General features: G+C 37.4%; 1 protein-coding gene across 3 annotated transcripts; it reads left to right on the forward strand.

Moving 5' to 3' along the window:
• The first annotated feature begins 1,195 nt into the window (after positions 1-1,195).
• LOC139871757 (plasmodesmata-located protein 3-like) lies at positions 1,196-6,240 on the forward strand. 3 transcript variants are annotated; one of them, XM_071859490.1, is made up of 8 exons: positions 1,196-2,003; positions 3,181-3,363; positions 3,956-4,314; positions 4,569-4,885; positions 4,997-5,072; positions 5,190-5,306; positions 5,420-5,500; positions 5,604-6,240. In XM_071859490.1, exons 1-3 carry the CDS (start codon positions 1,268-1,270, stop codon positions 3,961-3,963), a joined length of 927 nt encoding a protein of 308 aa, XP_071715591.1. In that variant the 5' UTR covers positions 1,196-1,267; the 3' UTR covers positions 3,964-4,314; positions 4,569-4,885; positions 4,997-5,072; positions 5,190-5,306; positions 5,420-5,500; positions 5,604-6,240. The 3 variants fall into 3 exon arrangements, with proteins under 3 accessions (XP_071715591.1, XP_071715590.1, XP_071715592.1); XM_071859489.1 differs by having other exon boundaries at positions 3,956-4,885; XM_071859491.1 differs by having other exon boundaries at positions 3,956-4,885; positions 5,210-5,306.
• The last annotated feature ends 15,298 nt before the right edge of the window (positions 6,241-21,538 follow it).

Consider the following 21,538-nt stretch of genomic DNA (forward strand, 5'->3'; position numbering starts at 1 on the left):
AAAGTCCCTACAGTGATATTTTTAAGTGCTCGGCATGCTAGGTTATTGGGGGTTGGCCTATCTGGAGTAACGTCCCCGATACATTTGACTATGTCTTTGTATTACTTGATAATGAAATTAAACCGACAAGTAGAACTAACTTGTCATGAGGCATACTATCGTTTAGTTTAAATATCACGAATTGGCATAACTATTTCTTTCGATCTTTCGAGATCAACTTTACAAACTAAATCTTGTGGTCTAAAACAACGGTCAAACTTTTTGTTAAACCTATGAACTTCACTCAACCTTTTTGGTTGACACTTTAGCATGTTTTGTCTCAGGTGCTGTTTGATTCAAGCTCTTATACTTACTGCTTATGTGATGCTACTTGGACATAGGATCAAGAGATATCGCATTTATTACTTCTGCATGTGAACATTTCCATTATTGTTATTCCTGTCATTGTAACTACATTTCATTTTCCGCTGCGTACTCATTAAAGTTAAATTCATCATTTAGTATTGTTCTCGTTTATTATAATATGTTGGTATATTTTGATATTAAGTCACATTTCACCCAGGCCCTAACTGGGGGTGTGACATATACTGTAATTTTATACTGACTCTAAGGGTGCGTTTGTTTGCCTCTTAATGGAATGATTCAGCGCTGAATGTTGAACCATTCAGCATTCATTGCGTTTGTTTTTTATCTCTGAATGACATATGGTGCTGAATGGTTCAGAATTCAGTGCTGAACCATTCAGAGCTAAAACACTCTCTTAACCATTAAGAGCCTAAAAATTTAGTGATGTTTTTCTCAAGCCAGAACACTTAACCAACATGAATATTGAATTTTTTATTCATGTAACACGTTATTAAGATAATTTTAATCAATTAATATCGTTCATTCAAACTGATTATGAAACAGCTTATTTTTATTCAGAACAAATTTTATTCAGAAAATTTGAATAATTCAGATTCTGAACCATTCAGCGCTAAATCATTCAGTTTTATCAAACACACCCTAACTCCAATCTCGGGTTCATAGTTTTCTTCGAAAACAAAATACAGTCGGTACAATTTTTTAATTAAACCACAACTCCAAACACATAAAAAATTCAAATGTGAAAATGAATTCGAGTTTATGTAATGAATCACCACAATAATAATCCAATAAAAAAAAAAACACCCTTTTTCATACCTCTCCCCCACTATCAAATTTGTCTCATCTTCATTCATTCTTCCCCAAATTCCCAAATTCTTTTTACAGAATCAAACCCTCTCACATGGCCCCATCAAATTCACACATCATCCTCATATTCCTCACAATCACTTCATCAATCTATAAATCCTCAGTCTCAGCAGATGACCTCACATCACTAGTATACAAAGGCTGTGCTAATCAAAAATTTCAAGACCCATCTGGCATCTCATCACAAAACCTCCAATCTTTATACTCAAACCTAATCACCCAATCATCAAGTTCAAATTTTTACAATCAAACCGTTGGAAATGACCAGTTACCCACTTCAGTCACCGGTCTGTACCAGTGCCGAGGTGATTTAACCGGCCAAGATTGCGCCACGTGTGTAAAAAAGATACCTGACGTCATCAACAAAGTATGCGGTGGCGATACAATCGCCGCACGTGTACAACTCAACGGTTGTTACTTGAAATATGAAGTTGTTGGGTTCCCGCCTGATTCGACTACTGAATTGTTGTATAAACAGTGTGGGTCGAATCGGGCGAGCGGGTCCGGGTTTGATACCAGATTGGAATCAGCTTTTGGGCAAATTGAAAAGGGGGTTGGGAATGGTAAAGGGTATTATTCAGGTGTGTATGAATCAGTTTATGTTTTGGGACAGTGTGAGGGTGATTTGGGTAGTTCAGATTGTGTGAATTGTGTGAAATCTGCTGAACAAAATGCACAAAGTGCGTGTGGGAGTTCGCTTTCGGGTCAGATTTATTTGCAGAAATGTTATATCAGTTATACTTATTACCCTAATGGAGTTCCTGGATCAGGTAATTAATTTTGTTTTTATCTTTGATTTATAATATAATAGAACTATATTTGTTTAATTGGATATGGATTTCGAAATAGGTTAATTGTTTACCTCAAACGGAGTTATGTGTCATGTAGTTAATCTAGCCGGAGCTCTTACCGGAGACTCTGTTCACGGCCAAATTTAGATGGGTTAATTTGGTAAATAGTTATATTGCATGAGTTAGTTATGGTAAATATGAAAAAACTTAACTTTTTACATGTTAGACTTGTAGTAAGGAACAAATGAGAGAGGGGGTTTATCTGTATTTACAAAAGTTTATATATGTAATTTTCATATATAATATTCTAAGGCCCTGTGTGTTTTTAATTTTTATTATGTTCTATGGTCTGAATGCACAATAATTGATAATAAATAGTTATTGTTTATTTTATGCGCTGAATAACGGACTAAATAATTAAAATTACAAATTCAACCATGTATATATGATAGTTATTTGCAGTTATGTTAGCAGTTTTGGGAGAGTAGGGGCGAATATGAAAATTCACATTTTCATGACTTAAAATATCCAGACATTATATTTTCATTAAGTAAAAAACAAACACCGTACGACTTGTTTAATTTTATATCATTAAGTTCAATTAAGTCCCTTAAGTTCTAAACAAACGGAGCCTAACTATGGTGGCACATAAGTTACTGTTATCTGACGCATGATATAGAATTTATATTATTGATCAAGTTTTATAACTGAAACAACATTGGTATTGGAAAATTTAATATTTTTTTAGTGATAACTTAATTCATTTTGTTGTTATTACTTGTATATTACTCATAGTTAGAAACAATATATAAAATGTTGTTCACTAGTTGTGGGTGAAGTTGTACTATTGTAGCGAAAATATTTGTGTTGTACAAGTTAAAAAGTGGTGTGATTTATTTGTATACACCAAAATTTTATTGTATGTATATACATTGATGGCAAACTTTTTGCTTCTGGAAAAAGTGTGTTTTATTATGTCACGGAAACAAAAAGATTGTAAAAGTGAAAACGATCGTATCGATAAGCACCTGACACATAAGCAATCAAAAGTAGGATCTATGATATATGATTCATGGTATGGACTTTTTGTTTTATTATTGAAACTTTGGATTAAAAGTAATAATAACAAGTGGATGTGCGTTTGGTTTGTTGATAGGGACTGCTGGTGGAGGCGGGATACAAACAGGGGCGACTGAAGCGGGTGGCGGTAGTGGAGGGCATAACACGCAAAAGACGGTGGCGATTATTATCGGTGGATTAGCGGGATTGTTTTTAGGGATCGCTTTTTTGTTAGTTTTAAAGTCGGCTTTTATGAAGAAAAAAGAGAAACACTATTCGGGTTAGTCAACTTACTTTTTTGTTATTTACACACATTCATGGTGGCTTAAACTTAAAGATGTGACACTAAAGTTTTCTTTTGAATCATGATATGATTATATCTTAATTAGTAACACTATATTTTTTTTTATATATATAGATTAATTCAAATTAATTATATTGATTTTTTCCAATAACTTCTAGATCCAAAGTATAACATGTTTGATTATGAGTACTTACTATAACATAGTTGTGAGATTATGGATGTTTTGTGTATGCCTTTAGAATTGATATTGCCGTAACAAAAATTGACTACTTTAGTGTTTGAGACCTTATTTTTTGTTTATAATTATCGGGTAATTAAGAATGAAATAATCGGTTATCTAGAGTTGTCTCAGTTTTCGTGACATAGTTTCTGTTATTACTTTTATAAGATGAAACTTATACTCCTCTCAACATATTATAACAGTCGCTAGAGCGTGAATCTATTAATTATTAATTGTTAATATGGTAAGAAAAAAAGGCGGTATGTTTAGCGGAGTTTTATAGGAAAAATATAGTCGATTGTATAGCATTAAGTATTGTCTAAGAGTGTGGTTTGTTTAAAACTGTAGGTTATTGATAATAAAGGAGAAGATAATGGTGAATTATTATTTTTGGAGCTTTCTAAGTGGACGATGTAAAGACAAAGACACTTACTTTTCTTTTATTGTTTATCTTATTTTCATATTTACCGTTTTGTATTATTTTTGTTCTATATATATACAACGAGTTTATTTATACGAGTTTATCTTTTTCTTTCCCCTCCCTTTATTTGGTTTATACGAGTATATGATGGTCGTACAATGACTCGAATGAGAAAAAGCAGTTTTGTTGGTAGAAAGAGAAGTGAAATTATATTCAATAATTGACATCTACTGGATAAAAAAGTTTACTGTTGCATTTTTAGTGGTAAAAACTAGTACTTGTGCAGGTAAAATGGTAATCGTCTCATATTTTTTTGTAATTCTGTTTTTTTATATCCAGTTGACCGTTATGTTCTTAAACCCTTGATCTGAGTTTTCTCTTCCAAAATGACTAACCGACTTAATGCGACCGTTTTAAAAGGCTCCCTCATTCATATTCACGTGATCGTTACACAGGTGCACTTTATTTTTTCATTTGGATTTGTTTTCGACAGTTTTTTGAGACAGATATCACGGCTGACTTGTGGTAGTGTTTGGGCAGAGTTATCTGAGGCATGGTTGAGGTACAAAGTTCTTTTCGACCTGTTATCCAACCCGACCCGCTCATTTTGCCACCCTTGCACAAAAATAAATCCGTATTCCATATTTTCATGTTTCTAATGAAATTAAATGTCTTTGGATTCAAGTCAACTAACTAACTGCTTGTCATATAAGCACATGCTACCTGCATGGAGAATCAGTTCCTCTTGGCTTTTAAGTCAAGCAATGAACATAAACCTCATAATCATTGCATTTTCAATTCTTCTGTCTTCACTTTCCTCTATATATTGTTTCCCAAACCCTGCTTTCATCGATCAAGTAAGTTCCTAACATTTATATTTTTATATAATTTGTGTTAATTCATTAGAAAATCGAGAAATTTTATTTGAAACTGGGCTGTGTTTCTTTTTTGTTCTTCACAACTGAAAGGCGTATTCCAAGATGATTATTAAGGCACGAATCCAAGATCGTGATGGACGTTTATTTTATCCTTCTGATTCTCTTGGTAAGTTTACATTCCTGTAATTATCAATCTTGTCTCGTTTTTCCGTTCTATTTTCCAAATATTTATCTTTTTAAAATGTATAATTATTACTCCGTAATTTATATAACATGTTACCAGGTCTCCGTTACCTTATTCAGTTTGAAGCAGATAAATTAGCCCCCGATGACTCAGATACAAAGGCGGGACGGATTTGTATGTCAAAGAAGACAATGCCAATTACTCCTGCGTCAAAAGGTTACAAATTTTTCCAATGGTTTATGAATGATGTCGATACACAGTTAAGTCATATTTTCAATTTATTATCATTATTCTTAAAAATTAAAAATGATTGTGTTCTGTTAACTTAGAGTCAGAACAGATGAAGAATCCTCACATCAAGGACGTTGACTGCGTACTTCAACGTCCTCGTGCAGTACTATCTAGTCCTGGTATGACCATTGCAATTGCATTCTTCTATATAAAGCATCGGGTTTTTTTGTACTACAAAAAGTATTTATTTGCACAACACGATTCATTTTTTTATGCTTGCAGATAATGATGATCTGATTGGAAAGATGAACAAGAAGGCATTGAAACGTGGTTCTACTCCAAAAATGGAGACTTCAGGTAGAGTTAGATTGGGCCGAGTTGATGTAGATCATGCGCGCATAAAGGTTCGTGATATCAGTCCAACATTTGACAAGCAAACTCGTCCGAAAATAAGAGACGGCTACTCGAGATGCTCCATTTTAAAGGACAAACCATGTGTCACCAAACAAAAATAGGAGACACGATATTTATGTTCATTTAGGGCTGAAAGCTTATCTGAAAAGAAGAATATTCCAAAAAGATGTTTGTATCTTTTTCGGATATTTGGATATGAAGAAATATTAGTGTTAATCATATATGCAAAACTTATATGGTGAAAACCAAGCTTACACTACAAAAGGTAAAGTTATAAGTATTTTTCATGTTCCTATTCGGGTTATATGAGAGGAAGAGTATTCCGACCCTGTAGTTAATGTACGCGGCCCGACCCAATTACTCTATCAACAAGACGAAAAACAAAGATATATTTGGGTTGCCCGATCTGTTATGTTGGCTTGGTTTAAATTTTTAAATTTGTATGTAATTTGTGATATGTTGTTAAGTTCCAATAGACATGTGCATCAGTGCATGTCCATTTACACATGAGCTGTGATTTTGTCTCTTTTTTGTTCATATATATATAAAGAACAGAATGCAATATATACAATTTACAAAATATAATTACAACAAAAAATATATATACATGTGCAGGGGTATCCATATGTTTTTGTTGCCCGAATGAGTTTTTTTTTCGCGAAAAAACCAACTTTTTTAAACTTGGTTCTTTCATTAAAAAATGAAAGAGCCCGTTCCCACAACGGGATTACAAAATCGGCCAGGCTCACAATTAGAAAGCACGCAACAAGCAAACAATACTCCAAATTTGGGAGTAAAAAAGTTATATAAAACGTTCTTGGTGAAAAAAGGGCTAGGGTGACTCTTTCGCTGGATGCCCTCTGTACCAATCAAGGGATTTCACATGGTCTTATCAAGAGGCCACCAAACCAATGGAGTAGTCTTTGCTTGCTTTTCCTGTTAGAGATGTGAGTCGTTTCTATTAGAGTCAATAGATGGATTGCATTTCAGTCTCATGGAACTAAACCTTTAAGTGATTCCATGTGACTATTGACACGAGATCCTTACCCATTATAGAAATGCATAGAGTCATAGAGGAACATGCGGAAGCAGAGATGGGAGAAGTTCTAAAAGAATAAAATGACTGCACTGTTTTTGTTTTTGAGTAGGAGAAGGGCAACTTCATTAATTTCGAGGGTCATGTTTCAAAAACTAAACATAAAACTTTTTTTAGTAAGTAGCATATACCCGATAAATATATTATAGCGTAACGAATAAAACAGCGAGTTTACACGTCTACGAGACAAAACTTAATAGATGGACAACAAAAAAAAAAACACCACTGAGCTCAACCCGCATTAAGGGTGCGTTTGATAAAACTGAATGATTTAGCGCTGAATGGTTCATAATCTGAATGAATTTAGTTCTGAATGACAATAAGCTGTTTGATAATCATTTTGAATAAACAATATGAATCAATTAAATCAACTTGTTATCGTTTAACATTAACAAAAACTTCCATATACTTATATGATAAGTGTTCTGGATACGATTTAAGAAGAATATTACATAAAATTTAGCCTCTTAATGGTTAAGAGAGTGTTTTGACTCTGAATGGTTCAGCACTGAATACTGAACCATTCAGCACCATATCTCATTCAGAGGTCAGAAACAAACGCAATGAAATGGTTCATCATTCAATGCTGAACCATTCTATTAAAAGGTAAAAAAACGCACCCTAAGACAAAAAAAACACACCACCAAACATAAATCTTTAAGTATATTTCAATTTAATATGTTAGTATTTTTCTAAAGCGATTTTCTTGAAAAAAATAATAATACTATAACTAGTGTATAATACTCTGTATTATGTTGTGACACTATATCATTATTAATGGTTGTTGTAATGTTGTATTATTGTTACCTTAAAATTAAATAATTTTGTCAAAAAACAAATACGATCATTATTTTTTTTCTTTCAAAAAACTAAAATAATATATCACGAAAGAACTTTTATCAAAGGATGAAAAGGACCAAAAAGCAAGAGATGCAAACCGACGAGTCTCGAAGTTAGAGAGCGAACAACAACAAAACATACCAACTATCTAAAGGCGAGCCTAATCAAACCACACAAAAGAGAATAAGCACTACACAACTAGCAACTATACAGTCAAGAAATCAAAGAAACAAAACGTTAAAACAAACGACTATAAACAAATGTGCCAAAAAAACAAACCAAGAAGGATACAAGCACCTCCTAGAAACAAACCGAATGCTAGACAAGATAACACTGATCAAACAATGCAAAATTGTCGCGATAGAAGTCTTTTTACCTTTCGAGCTCGGCTTAAAGAGTTTTCCTTCGACTTGCTCAAACTGGACCAAGAGTGCAAGAGGAATAAACACACAATTTTGGTTGATCGGAGGAAGACAAAACATTCTTTTCTGCACAAGAAACCAAGTCAATTAAAGACCCAAACAACGAGCCTTCTTCCTGAACAATACCACTTGAATCCCACATCACTTTCGACTTGGTCACAAAGGACAAAAGAATCAGTGACGAACGATTACTTATTTTTACACTTCTTAGTCTTCAACCTTGACACATAATCGCTGTAACGACCCTGGATTTTCCAACTTATATTAATATTTATTATTAACACTTGCGCTTTACTAAATGTATTCTTATACATTTACTTGTTACCGAATTTGACTTTACATGTCCCGACTTGTCTTTGTGACACACGTACTTTTCACGAATAATATTTCGAATATTATTTACATTCATCATTAATTATTATTAATTATTTTTAATTAACTAATGCAAGTAGTTAATTACTTGGGCTTTGTTTATTTATTTGTTACATACTTACACATGGGCTTTTGTTAATGGATTTGGACTTGGAAGCCCACCCTACTTTTCTTAATGGACTACTAGTAAGCCCACTATTATGCTAATGACTCATTAAGGTTAAGAACTAGGATTAATTAAGTGAATGGGGAGACTTGTCACAAGCATGCTAGCACCAAGCTCCCATGCAATTTAACTTTAATCTATTTTGAGCTTACACCATCTCCCAACACTTGAAAGTAGCATTTGACCTTTCCCCTTTGAGCTCCTAGAACCGTCGGCCAAGCTAGGAGGGAGGAGGTTCCATTTTCATTTTTGTTTTGTTACTTATTTGCAAGTATTCTTTCATTCCACACACACTTCATTTTACACTTTTCTTTCTCTCATCTTTTTCTCTCAATATTGTAAGTAACATATCATTTTCTTTCTTCTTTTTCTCCTTTGAAAAACCGATTATACATCATCATCATTTACTAGTTTGTAGTTTATTGTTGTTTGTTGTTGTTAAAGATCAAGTTCGATAACTTGTATCTTCATGCAATCTTGGTTACTTCCATCTTTTGTTTGATGAAGAACCAAGAACAAGAATCTAAACTTGTTAGTTTATGGTTCTACACTTAAATGTTATAAGATTTAAAGTTCATAAACTTTATAATCATAGCTGTGTTCATGTTTTGTAGACTTGAAGTTTATTTCCTTAAGATCCAAACTTTGATTTGAATCTTCTCAAGTATGAAACAAACATAAACATAACACTTGTAACTTTAGTTTATTTCTTTCTTTTGTAAGTACTTTAAAGTTGTAATATTGTTAATTTGGTCAAGTATTACTAGTTAAACTTGATCTCATATTTCTTGAAACTAAAGTTAACTTTATAAGTTCAAGAACATGGAAGTATAACTTTCTAGTTATAACTTCACACACTTATGTTGGATCTAAGTTTTTATAGCTTATGGTCTTCTAATTTTGTTGTAAACAAGAGCTTATAAGCTTATATACATTTTACAAGATGAAAATCTAAGTTTCATAACTTATGGTTTCATTAAAGTGAAGATCCAAGTTCTATAACTCAGGATCTAACTTAAGAACACTAGATCTAGACTTTCCAGTCTAAGATCTTTAAGATCTAACTAAGATCTAAGTTCTACATCTTAAGATCTTGTTTATTTAGTTTACTTTCAAGTTTGTAGCTTAATATTACTATTAGAACTCATGTATGTGTCAGATCTAAGATCTTGATGTAACTTTGGTTCATCAAACTACTTACAACCCTTAATTGAGTTGTGCTACATATCTTAGACTTACACTAGTGTTATGATGGTCAAAAATTGGTTAAGATGATGTAAAAACATCAACGAGTTGTACACTTGAAGCTATAAGCATCAAGGATGAGAACCGTGATGAGCATCAAGCACCAAGAACCCACCGGAGCACCTTACCTACTGTTTTCCGGGTCTGATCAGTAACCTGGGCTACTGGAAAAGTTAATTTTCAGCTAGTTTGGTTCGAGTATATGATTTTCCGTTTGGGCCTCGTCTTAATCCGAGTTACGGTTTAGGATTTATAGCCTTCCGAAAGTCACTACGCCCTTTTAACGTTGTGTTGAAATTTCTGACCTACTCGCACTTAAACCGTCACCACGGTCAAACGAAGACGAGTTTGGTTCTGGAAATTGGACAGCCTCTAGGGGACTCATATACGGAGCCATGGCCACTGGTCTCACCTCATTTCAGTTTGTATATAGGTCGTACCTACTGAACGAAGTCAGCCTTTATTTCAAACCCTAGTCTTGACTTAAAACTTACTTTACACTTTTTGTTTAATGATGAATGATGATGATACTTAAGACCTAATTTACATACTTTTAAACTTTTAGGAACGATTTACTGAATTAGTAACTTTTGACTTAGGTTGAGGACCTTCCGGACCAACTACTTGCTTACTTTCCCGAATCAACTTTACTACTTTTCACTGTGAGTTATAGCATCCCATTTTACTTTAACTATTTTTGGGAACTGAGAATACATGCGCATTTTACGTTTTACATACTAGGCATGAGTACTTAAACTTTATATATGTGTGGGTTATACAACGGCATAAACTTTCCCCTTAGCTCGGTAACGTTTAGTCATTGGTCTTTGAACCGGTGAACGCGAATCTTAGATATGGATCCATAGGGTTTGACATCCCCACTCGGGCTAGTCGCGCTAGCATTTAATGGGTGTTTAATACTTCGTAAACTTACGCACTCGCTGAGTGTACTTTTAGGGGGTGTTATTTACGTTAAGTTAGTTACCAAGTGCCCACGGTTATACATATACTTTTCATACTGTTTTGAAACACTGAAATCTCGTGGCCTACCTTACATTACTGTTATACTTAAACTATAGCTCACCAACATTTGTGTTGACATTTTTAAGCATGTTTTCTCAGGTGCTTAGAGATTTGGTTGCTCCCGCTGTAGTTGTCTTGCTGTAGACACCCGCTGCTTGTGTTAGAGATGTCTTCGCATGAAACATTTACTTTGCATTCAAACTATGTTACTTTTGAAACAATGAATTTGTAACGACCTATGGGTCACGTACTATTATTATTGCCTTCTATTCGTAGAAGCACACTATCGTATGTTAAATGTTTGATGTTGGTTAAGACATCACCCTTTTTATGAATGCAAACTTCTTTTAAAACAGCATATAGTGTTTGACCTTGTAATGATCCTGTTGTTGATGATCCGTACACGTTAATTCTGTACGGGGCGTCACATTTGGTATCAGAGCATTGGTTGTAGGGAATTAGGTTACATTAGTGAGTCTAGACCGTACCGAGTAGGATTCACTAATAGGACTAATCTACAACTTGCTAGTTTACTTGTTTCTGCGGAACTTGCTGCATGCTGCTACTTACTTTTACTGCTATATGCCGTATGCTACTACATGATTTCACTACTGCATGATACTATCTTCTTTTGATTGCATGATACTTCTGTAAGATTCGTTATTATTGCCAAGTTATTTACGGTTATAGATGATCTAGACTGTCGTAGTTACTTTGCCTAATACGTGCTTGCTTTATGACTTACTGACATGGAAAAAGTTATTTTTCCTTGTTCAGATGTCAGATATCCCGCCCGTTATCATTTTGGAGAGCGACTCAGACTCATCTGCCACATCACCTGCCATTGTTGCCGATTCACAGATCCCGTCCTCTCTACCCTCCAGCGACTCTGGCGCTTCGTCCTCTAGAGACAGTAGCCACACACCCAACCCAGTGATTATCTCAGACAGACACGAGGATCCACCGGAAATTCCAGCTCCACTCATCCCAGGACTCCCTGAGCCACAACACCGTTCCGGTGGTGCTGTGATTCCTGGGGAAAATGGGGAAGGTCCTTTACGTAATGAGCGTAACCATTGGGTCAGACGCCTTCCTGATGGACGTGTCGTGCCAATCCCGCCTTGCAGATACCGACTGATGACCATCGGTCGAGCAGAGCCACCCTCAGATAGTTCAGACGACTCATCATCCGATGACTTCAGCGAGGATGATTCCGACGAGGATTCCGACGAGGACCCTGAGGAGACACCCGTGCAGCCGCCCTCTACCCCGCCGAAGAAGCGGTATCGGTTCGATGGTACTGTTATTCTGGGGGTTAATGGAGGTAGGTCGTTCGTTAAACCACATGGACTGAAGGTTAGGGTCACCGCCCGCAAGCGAGTTGTGCCTTACGCCCTTACCCTGCTGATCCCTTCGTGCGTAAGGCTTCCCGATACGCAGCATCTACTTTTGGTGCTGGACCGTCTGCACCACCAGCTCCACATGTACCGCCTGCACCGCCTGCCCCACCAGCATCCCCCGTCGTCGGGGAACTGACGAGGGAACTGCATATCCTCCGTGCTCGGGTAACTGAGCTTGAGGACCAGGTGTCCCACATAATGGACATCCTTTACCCACCGTCACCATAGGGCTTTGTATTAGATTTCTTTATGTAATCCCATTTGTAGTTTCATGTTTCACTCATGTATTGTATGAACTTTATGCGGATGTATGCAACTTTTTATTAATAAATGGAATTTAGTGTTGTTTAATTTTTGTACGGTGTTCTATTTACGTTACTGTATGATGATTTTGTGGTATCTGAATCTATTTGCATTACTTAATTAGCATGTGTTGTGTTGATACCATGATTGGTTACCGTATACCGAATTATTATTTATTTGAATGCTGGATTTTGACTTGAGTCAAAAATTTTGTTTAGAAGATCAATGGCCAATGGAAGATCAACGCCCACAGCAGCACAGATTGAAGAAATGATAGCCGAACGGGTAGCCGCAGCTATAGCGGAAACGAACCCCCAAGCTCCACCGATTATCCATCATAATCATAACGGGTGCACATACAAGGAATTCCAAAGCTGCAAGCCCCACAATTTTAGTGGTACTGAGGGGCCAGTTGGACTTACAAGGTGGTTTGAGAAATTAGAAGCTGTGTTCCGTGTAAGCAACTGTTCAGAAATGAACAAAACTAAGTATGCCTCCTGTACACTGTCGGACGGCGCCCTACCCTGGTGGAACACACTTGATCAAGCTAAGGGCATTGATGAGGCGTATGCTACCCCATGGGAGGAATTTAAGGGGGCCATGATTGAAGAGTATTGCCCCAGGACAGAGATACAGAAAATGGAGGTTGAGTTCTGGGATTTGAAGGTTGTAGGAACCGATCTCGATGGTTATAACCGTAGGTACCTGGAATTAGCTCTGATGTGTCCCACGATGGTTACCCCGGAATTTAAGCGTATGGAACGGTATTTATGGGGACTTCCCAAGACCATTCAGGGGAATGTCACCTCTTCTAAACCAACCAGTGTCCCGTAAGCTATGCGCATGGCGTATACACTGATGAACCAGATTACCAGCAAAGAACCAGGAAAGGTGAAATCCGAATCAGGGGCCAGCAGTGAAAAGCGTAAGTGGGACAACAACAAGGGGAGAGTCTTTGATCAAAACCCAGCTAAGCGACATGAGGGTTTCAAGGGAAACAACGATGAGAGGAACCCTAATCCGAACACTAGCTCGAACTCTAACTACAAGGGTAGTCTGCCACAGTGCAAGAGATGCTACAAGCATCACACCGGGTACTGCAACGTGGTCTGCGAAAAATGTAAAAAGACTGGGCATATTAGCAAAGACTGCAAGATCACCATCCTGAATGTGAAAACAAACCCTACTGGACCGAGGAAGTGCTATGAATGCGGACAGATGGGCCACTTCAGAAATGAATGTCCCAACAAGAGAAAGGACGGCGGTCCACCGCGTGGAAGAGCTTTCAACGTAAACGCAAGGGATGCCCGTGAGAACCCCGACTTGGTTACAGGTATATTCACTATCAACAATCTATTAGCTTCTGTCCTATTTGATACTGGTGCCGATATGAGTAACGTATGTAGACACTTTTGCTCTAAGATAAATTGGTCGTTAGTTCCTTTAAAAGAGAGTATGCTTGTTGAGGTAGCCAATGGAAAACTTGAGAAAGTTGACCAAATTAGCCGAGGAGCTATTATTGTGATGCCCCGTACAAAACCATCGTGTATGAATCATCAACAACAGGATCATTACAAGGTCAAATACTATATGCTGTTTCAAAATAAGTTCACATTCATGAATAAAGGTGACGTTTTAACCAACTTCAAATGTTTAACATCCGGAAGTATGCTTCTACGAATAGCAAGCAAAAATAATAGTACGTGACCCATAGGTCGTTACAAATACATTGTTTCAAAAGTAACATAGTTTGAATGCAAAATAAACGTTTCATGCGGTGACATCTCTAATAAGCGCAGCGGGTGTCTACAAAGCATGACTAGTACATCGGAAGCAAGCAAACCTTAAGCACCTGAGAAATACATGCTTAAAAACGTCAACACAAAGGTTGGTGAGCTATAGTTTAAGTATAACAGTAATGTAAGGTAGGCCACGAGATTTCAGTGCTTCAACAGCGTTTCAAAACAGTATGAAAAGTATATGTTCAACCGTGGGCACTTGGTAACTAACTTAACGTTTATAACCCCCTAAAAGTACACTTGGCGAGTGCGTATGTTTACGAAGTTTTAAACACCCGTTAAATGCTAGCGCTACTAGCCCGAGTGGGGATGTCAAACCCTATGGATCCATATCTAAGATTCGCGTTCACCGGTTCAAAGACCAATGACTAAACGTTACCGAGCTAAGGGGAAAGTTTATGCCGTTGTATAACCCACACATATAATAAGTTTAAGTACTCATGCCTAGTATGTAAAACATAAAATGCGCATGTATTCTCAGTTCCTAAAATAGTTAAAGTAAAAAAGGGATGCTATAACTCACATTGGAAAGTAGTAAAAGTCGATACGCGGGAAAAGTAAGCAAGTAGTTTGGTCCGGAAGGTCCTCAACCTAAGTCAAAAGTTACTACGTCAGTAAATCGTTCCCAAATTTTTAAAAGTATGTAAATTAGGTCTTAAGTATCATCATCATTCATCATTAAACAAAAAGTGTAAAGTAAGTTTTAAGTCAAGACTAGGGTTTGAAATAAAGGCTGAATTCGTTCAGTAGCCACGACCTATATACAAACTGAAATGAGGTGAGACCAGTGGCCATGGCTCCGTATATGAGTCCCCTAGAGGCTGTCCAATTTCCAGAACCAAACTCATCTTCGTTTGACCGTGGTGACGGTTTTAGTGCGAGTAGGTCAGAAATTTCAGCACAACGTTAAAAGGGTGTAATGACTTTCGGGAGGCCATAGATCCTAAACCGTAACTCGGATTAAGACGAGGTCTAAACGGAAAATCATCTACTCGAACCGAAATAACTAAAAATAAACTTTACAGTAGCCCAAGTAGTATGATCAGTTCCAGAAATAGTAAGTAAAGGTGTTCCGGTGGGTTCTTGGTGCTTGATGCTCATCATGGTTCTCATCCTTGATGCGTATAGCTTCAAGTGTACAACTCGTTGATGGGTTTGTATCATATTAACCAAGGTTTGACCATCATAACACTAGTGTAAGTCTAAGATAAGTTGCACAACTCACTTAAGAGTTGTATGTAGTTTGATGAACCAAAGTTACATCAAAGATCTTAGATCCGACACATACATGAGTTACAAAAGTAATATTAAGCTATAAACTTGAAAGTAAACTAAATAATCAAGATCTTAAGTTGTAGAACTTAGATCTTAGCTAGATCTTAAAGATCCTGGACTAGAAAGTCTAGATCTAGTGTTCTTAAGTTAGATCCTAAGTTATAAAACTTGGATCTTCACTTTAATGAAACCATAAGTTATGAAACTTAGATTTTCAACTTGAAAAATGTATGTAAGTTTGTAAGCTCTTATTTACAACAAAATTAGAAGACCATAAGTTATATAAACTTAGATCCAACATAAGTATATGAAGTTATAACTAGAAAGTTATACTTCCATGTTCTTGAACTTACAAAGTTAACTTTTAGTTTCAAGAAATATAAGATCAAGATTAACTAGTAATACTTGATCAATTTAATAACATCACAACTTTAAGGTACTAATAAAAGGAAGAAATAAACTAAATATACAAGTAAAGGTTCATGGTTATTCATACTTTGAAAGATTTAAGCCAACGCTTTGATCTTTAAGAAAGTAAACCTTAAGTTTACAAACATGAACACAAGTATGATTTTTAAAACTCATGAACTTTCTTTTAACAAGTGTTATGGAGGAATCAAACTATAAACTTGATCCTCACTTGGTTCATGTTTGTTCTTGAAATAACAAGATAATATGAAGAATAAAACTAGAGAGTTTGATTCTTACAACTAGTAAGTAAACAACAACAACAAAGAACAAGTAACAAAACAAGCAAATGATGATGATGTTTAGGCTTATGTTTCGGTTTTAGAACAAGAAAAGAAGAGAGAATGAAGCCTTGTTACTTACAAGTTTGAGAGAAAATGGAGAGTAAAATGAAATGCAAGTAAGTGTGTGTGTGAGAAATGAAGATAATTCAAGTAATAAGTAACACAAAAAAAGTTTGAACTCCCCATTACCACCCTTGAAGCCGTCGGTTTTCAAGCTCAAAGAGGAAGGAATCAAATGCACTTTCAACATGGGAGAATGGTGTGAGCTTGAAGTGGTATTAAAGTTAAATGGTGTTGGAAAATGGTGTAAGTATACTTGTAACTAGATTCCCATGAACTAATTAATCCTTGTTCTTAATCTTAATAATTCATTAGCTTAATAATGGGCTAACTAGTCCATTAAGTGTGTAGGGTGGGCTTTCAAGTCCATGTTCAAATAATAAAAGCCCCAAGTCCAAGTATGTAACAATTAATCAAATAAAGTCCAAGTAATTAACTAGTAACCTTAGTTAATTAAAAATAATTAATAATAAATAATCAATATTGTAAATAATATTCGAAAATATTATTGGTGTGAAAAACGTGTGTCACAAAGACAAATCAGGCATGTAAAGTTAAATACGGTAACAAGTAACACGTATAAGAACACGTTTATTAAAACGCAAGCATTAATAATAAATTATTAATAATTAAACGTTGGAAAATCCAGGGTGGTTACATTACCCACCTGTTAAAGAAAATTTCGTCCCGAAATTTTAAGCTGAGGTAGATGGAGGAGTCGGAAAAAGGTGAGGATACTTCCGCATCATTTGATCCTCTAGTTCCCAGGTAAACTCAGGTCCTCGTTTGGCATTCCATTGTACTCGGACGATCGAAATCTTGTTGTGCTTCAAAGTTTTGACCTCACGGTCCATAATTTCAACAGGCTCTTCCACGAAGTGGAGTTTGTCATCAATCGTAAGTTCCTCCAATGATATGACATGTTCCGGTTCAGTAAGACACTTCTTCAAATTCGATACATGAAAGGTAGGATGAACTGAGCTCAATTGTGTTGGAAGATCTAAACGGTAAGCACCGGGTCCAACACACTCCAAGATTTCGAAAGGACCAATGTATCGCGGGTTTAACTTTCCACGTTTTCCAAAACTAATTACACCCTTCTAAGGTGCAACCTTCAACATTACACGGTCACCCACGTTGAATTCGAAGTCCTTACGTTTAAGGTCTGCATAACTCTTTTGGCGATCACGGGCCGTCTTAAGTCTCGCTTGAATTTGGACAATCTTCTCAGTTGTTTCATGGACTATCTCGGGTCCGGTGATTTGCGTTTCGCCTACTTCGGCCCAACAAATAGGAGATCGATATTTGCGGCCATACAACGCTTCAAAAGGTGCGACATTAATACTCGAATGATAACTGTTGTTGTAAGAGAATTCAGCTAGCGGCAAATGCCTTTCCCAAGCCTTTCCAAAGTCAATAACACAAGCATGCAACATGTCCTCCAAAGTCTGAATCATGCATTCACTTTGTCTGTCGGTCTGTGGGTGATACGCAGTGCTCATGTCGAGACGAGTTCCCAAGGCTTCTTGCAAAGAACGCTAAAATCTGGAAGCAAAATGGGGATCGCGATCTGAAATGATCGATAAGGGTACACCATGACGAGATACAACCTCTTTGATATATAGCTGAGCGAGTCTCTCCATGGTATCAGTTTCCTTCATGGCTAAGAAGTGTGCAGATTTGGTAAGACGGTCAACAATAACCCAGATGGTATCGTATCCGCCTACCGTCTTTAGTAACTTCGTAATGAAATCCATTGTTATCCTTTCCCACTTCCATTGCGGTATTTCCGGTTGTTAAAGTAACCCAGAAGGCCTCTGATGTTCGGCCTTAACTTTCGAACAAGTCAAACACTTAACAACATAAGTTGCAACGTCCTTCTTAAGATTAGGCCACCAATACTGTTCCTTAAGATCGTAGTACATTTTACTTGCTCCGGGATGAATCGAATATCTAGACTTGTGGGCTTCATCTAGTATAAGGTTCTGTAGATCTCCATAACGAGGTACCCAAATCCTTCCGGCATAGCATCGAAGTCCAGTTTCCTTAACTTCGAATCGGGAGAAGAGAATGTTCAAGTATTCATGAGATATATTCTCCTCCTTGAGAGCCTCATCTTGGGCTGCTCGGATCTGGCTATTGAGGTTCGAATGAATGGTGATGTTCAGTGCCCGAACACGAAGAGGTGCCATCCTCTCCTTTCGGCTCAAAGCGTCAGCTACAACATTGGCCTTGCCAGGGTGATAACGAAGTTCACAATCATAGTCGTTCAGCATCTCGATCCATCGACGCTGTCTCATATTCAATTTGCTTCTTATCGAAGATGTGTTGGAGGCTTTTATGATCGGTGAAAATGGTGCTCTTAGTTCCATAAAGATAGTGTCTCCACAGCTTTAATGCAAAGACAACGACTCCAAGCTCGAGATCGTGCGTAGTGTAATTTCGTTCGTGAATCTTCAGTTGACGAGAGGCGTAAGCGATAACCTTTGTGCGTTGCATCAGTACACAACCAAAACCACTTTTCAAAACATCGCAATAAACGACGAAATCGTCACTGCCTTCAGGAAGTGATAAGATAGGTGCGGTGGTTAACTTCTTTTTCAAAGTTTGAAATGCTGATTCCTGTTCGGGTTCCCAAATGAACTTCTTCCCTTTGTGAGTCAGCGCGGTCAAAGGACGCGCAATCAGAGAGAAACCTTCAATAAATCTTCAGTAGTAACCGGCGAGACCTAAAAATTGGCGGATGTGAGTTGGAGTAGTGGGGGTTTTCCACTTGCTGATAGCTTCGATCTTTGCGGGATCTACTTTGATACCTTGATCACTTACAACGTGACCCAGAAATTGGACTTCCTTCAACCAAAATTAACACTTGGAGAATTTGGCGTAAAGTTGCTCTTGTCTCAAGAGTTCCAACACTAGACGAAGATGTTACTCATGTTCTTCTTCACTTTTGGAGTAGATGAGAATATCATCTATAAAGAAGATAACGAACTTATCCAGGTATGGCTTGCATATACTATTCATGAGATCCATAAACAAGACAGGTGCGTTGGTGAAACCGAATGGCATCACGAGAAACTCATAATGACCATAACGGGTTCTGAATGCAGTCTTCATCACATCGCTCTCTTTCACCCTCAACTGGTGATAATCGGATCGCAAATCGATCTTAGAGTAAACGCTTGATACTTGTAGTTGATCAAAAAGATCGTCAATTCGGGGAAGAGGATACCGATTCTTGATCGTCAATTTGTTAAGTTCACGGTAGTCGATACACATGCGGATACCAATTTGTTGAGCTCTGATACCAAATGTGATGCCCCGTACAAAACCATCGTGTACGAATCATCAACAACAGGATCATTACAAGGTCAAATACTATATACTGTTTCAAAATAAGTTTGTATTCATGAATAAAGGCGACGTTTTAACCAACGTCAAATGTTTAACATCCGAAAGTATGCTTCTACGAATAGCAAGCAAAAATAATAGTACGTGACCCATAGGTCGTTACAAATACATTGTTTCAAAAGTAACATAGTTTGAATACAAAATAAACGTTTCATGCGGAATGATCCGTCCTTCTTCTTCATAAACAAAACAGGTGCGCCCCAAGGCGAGAAACTTGGTTGGATAAATCCACGGTCTAGCAGTTCTTGTAATTGGCTCTGCAGCTCTTGCATTTCGGAAGGTGCGAGTTGATAAGGTGCGCGAGCTACAGGTGTAGCTCCTGGCACTAAATCAATCTGAAACTCTACTGTTCTCGGTGGCGGTAATACAGGTAACTCCTCTGGGAAGATGTCGGGAAATTCGTTCACAATTCGTACATCATCCACGCTCTTCTCTTCGGTTTCTAAAGTTTTCACATGTGCCAAAATAGCAAGACATCCTTTCTTCATGATCTTTTGCGCTTTCATGCAACTAATGAGATTCAATTTCGAGCTACATCTCTCTCCGTAAATAATCAGTGGCTCACCGTCTCCGTGGGGTATACGAAGACCTTTATCTCCACAGATAATGTCAGCCCTTATCTTGGTCAACCAGTCCATACTGACAATAACATCAAAGCTTCCCAATTTAATGGGTATCAAGTCAATATCGAAATCCACACCAGCTATGTTGATAATAGCTCCTCGGCTAATTTGGTCAACTTTCTCAAGTTTTCTATTGGCTACCTCTACAAGCATACTCTCCTTTAAAGGAACTAACGACCAATATATCTTAGAGCAAAAGTGTCTACATACATAACTTCTATCGGCACCAGTATCAAATAGGACAAAAGCTAATAGATTGTTGATAGTGAATATACCTGTCACCAAGTCGGGGTTCTCACGAGCATCCCTTACATTTACGTTGAAAGCTCTGCCACGCAGTGGTCCACCTTCCTTTCGCTTGTTGGGACACTCATTTCTGAAGTGGCCCATCTGTCCGCACTCATAACACTTTCTCGGTCCAGTAGGGTTCGACTTCCCAGTCATGGTGGTGATCTTGCAGTCCTTGCTAATATGCCCGGTCCTTTTGCACTTTTCACAGACAACATTACAGTACCCGGTATGGTGCTTATAGCACCTTTTGCACTGTGGTAGAGTACTCTTGTAGTTGGGGTTTGAGCCAGTGTTCGGGTTGGGGTTCCTCCCATCGTTGTACCTCTTTGCGGGGGTTTGATCATAGGCTCTCCCCTTGTTATTGTCCCACTTATGCTTATCACTACTACCCGCTTCGGATTTTGCCTTCTCCGGTTCATCGCTGATAATTTGGTTCATTAAGGTGTGCGCCATGTGCATTGCTTCCGGGACATTTGGTGGCTTAGATGAGGTGACATTTCCCTTAATGGACTTAGGAAGTCCCCACAAGTACCTTTCAATGCGCCTAAACTCCGGGGTAACCATGGTAGGACACATCAGGGTTAATTCCAGATACCTACGGTTGTAAACATCGAGATCGTTTCCCACAACCTTCAACTGCCCAAACTCAATCTCCATATTCTGGATCTCTGTTCGGGGACAGTAATCTTCAATCATGGCCCCCTTGAATTCTTCTCACGGCGTAG

This window comes from Rutidosis leptorrhynchoides, chromosome 10, assembly GCF_046630445.1.
Source record: "Rutidosis leptorrhynchoides isolate AG116_Rl617_1_P2 chromosome 10, CSIRO_AGI_Rlap_v1, whole genome shotgun sequence".
Taxonomy (NCBI): domain Eukaryota; kingdom Viridiplantae; phylum Streptophyta; class Magnoliopsida; order Asterales; family Asteraceae; genus Rutidosis; species Rutidosis leptorrhynchoides.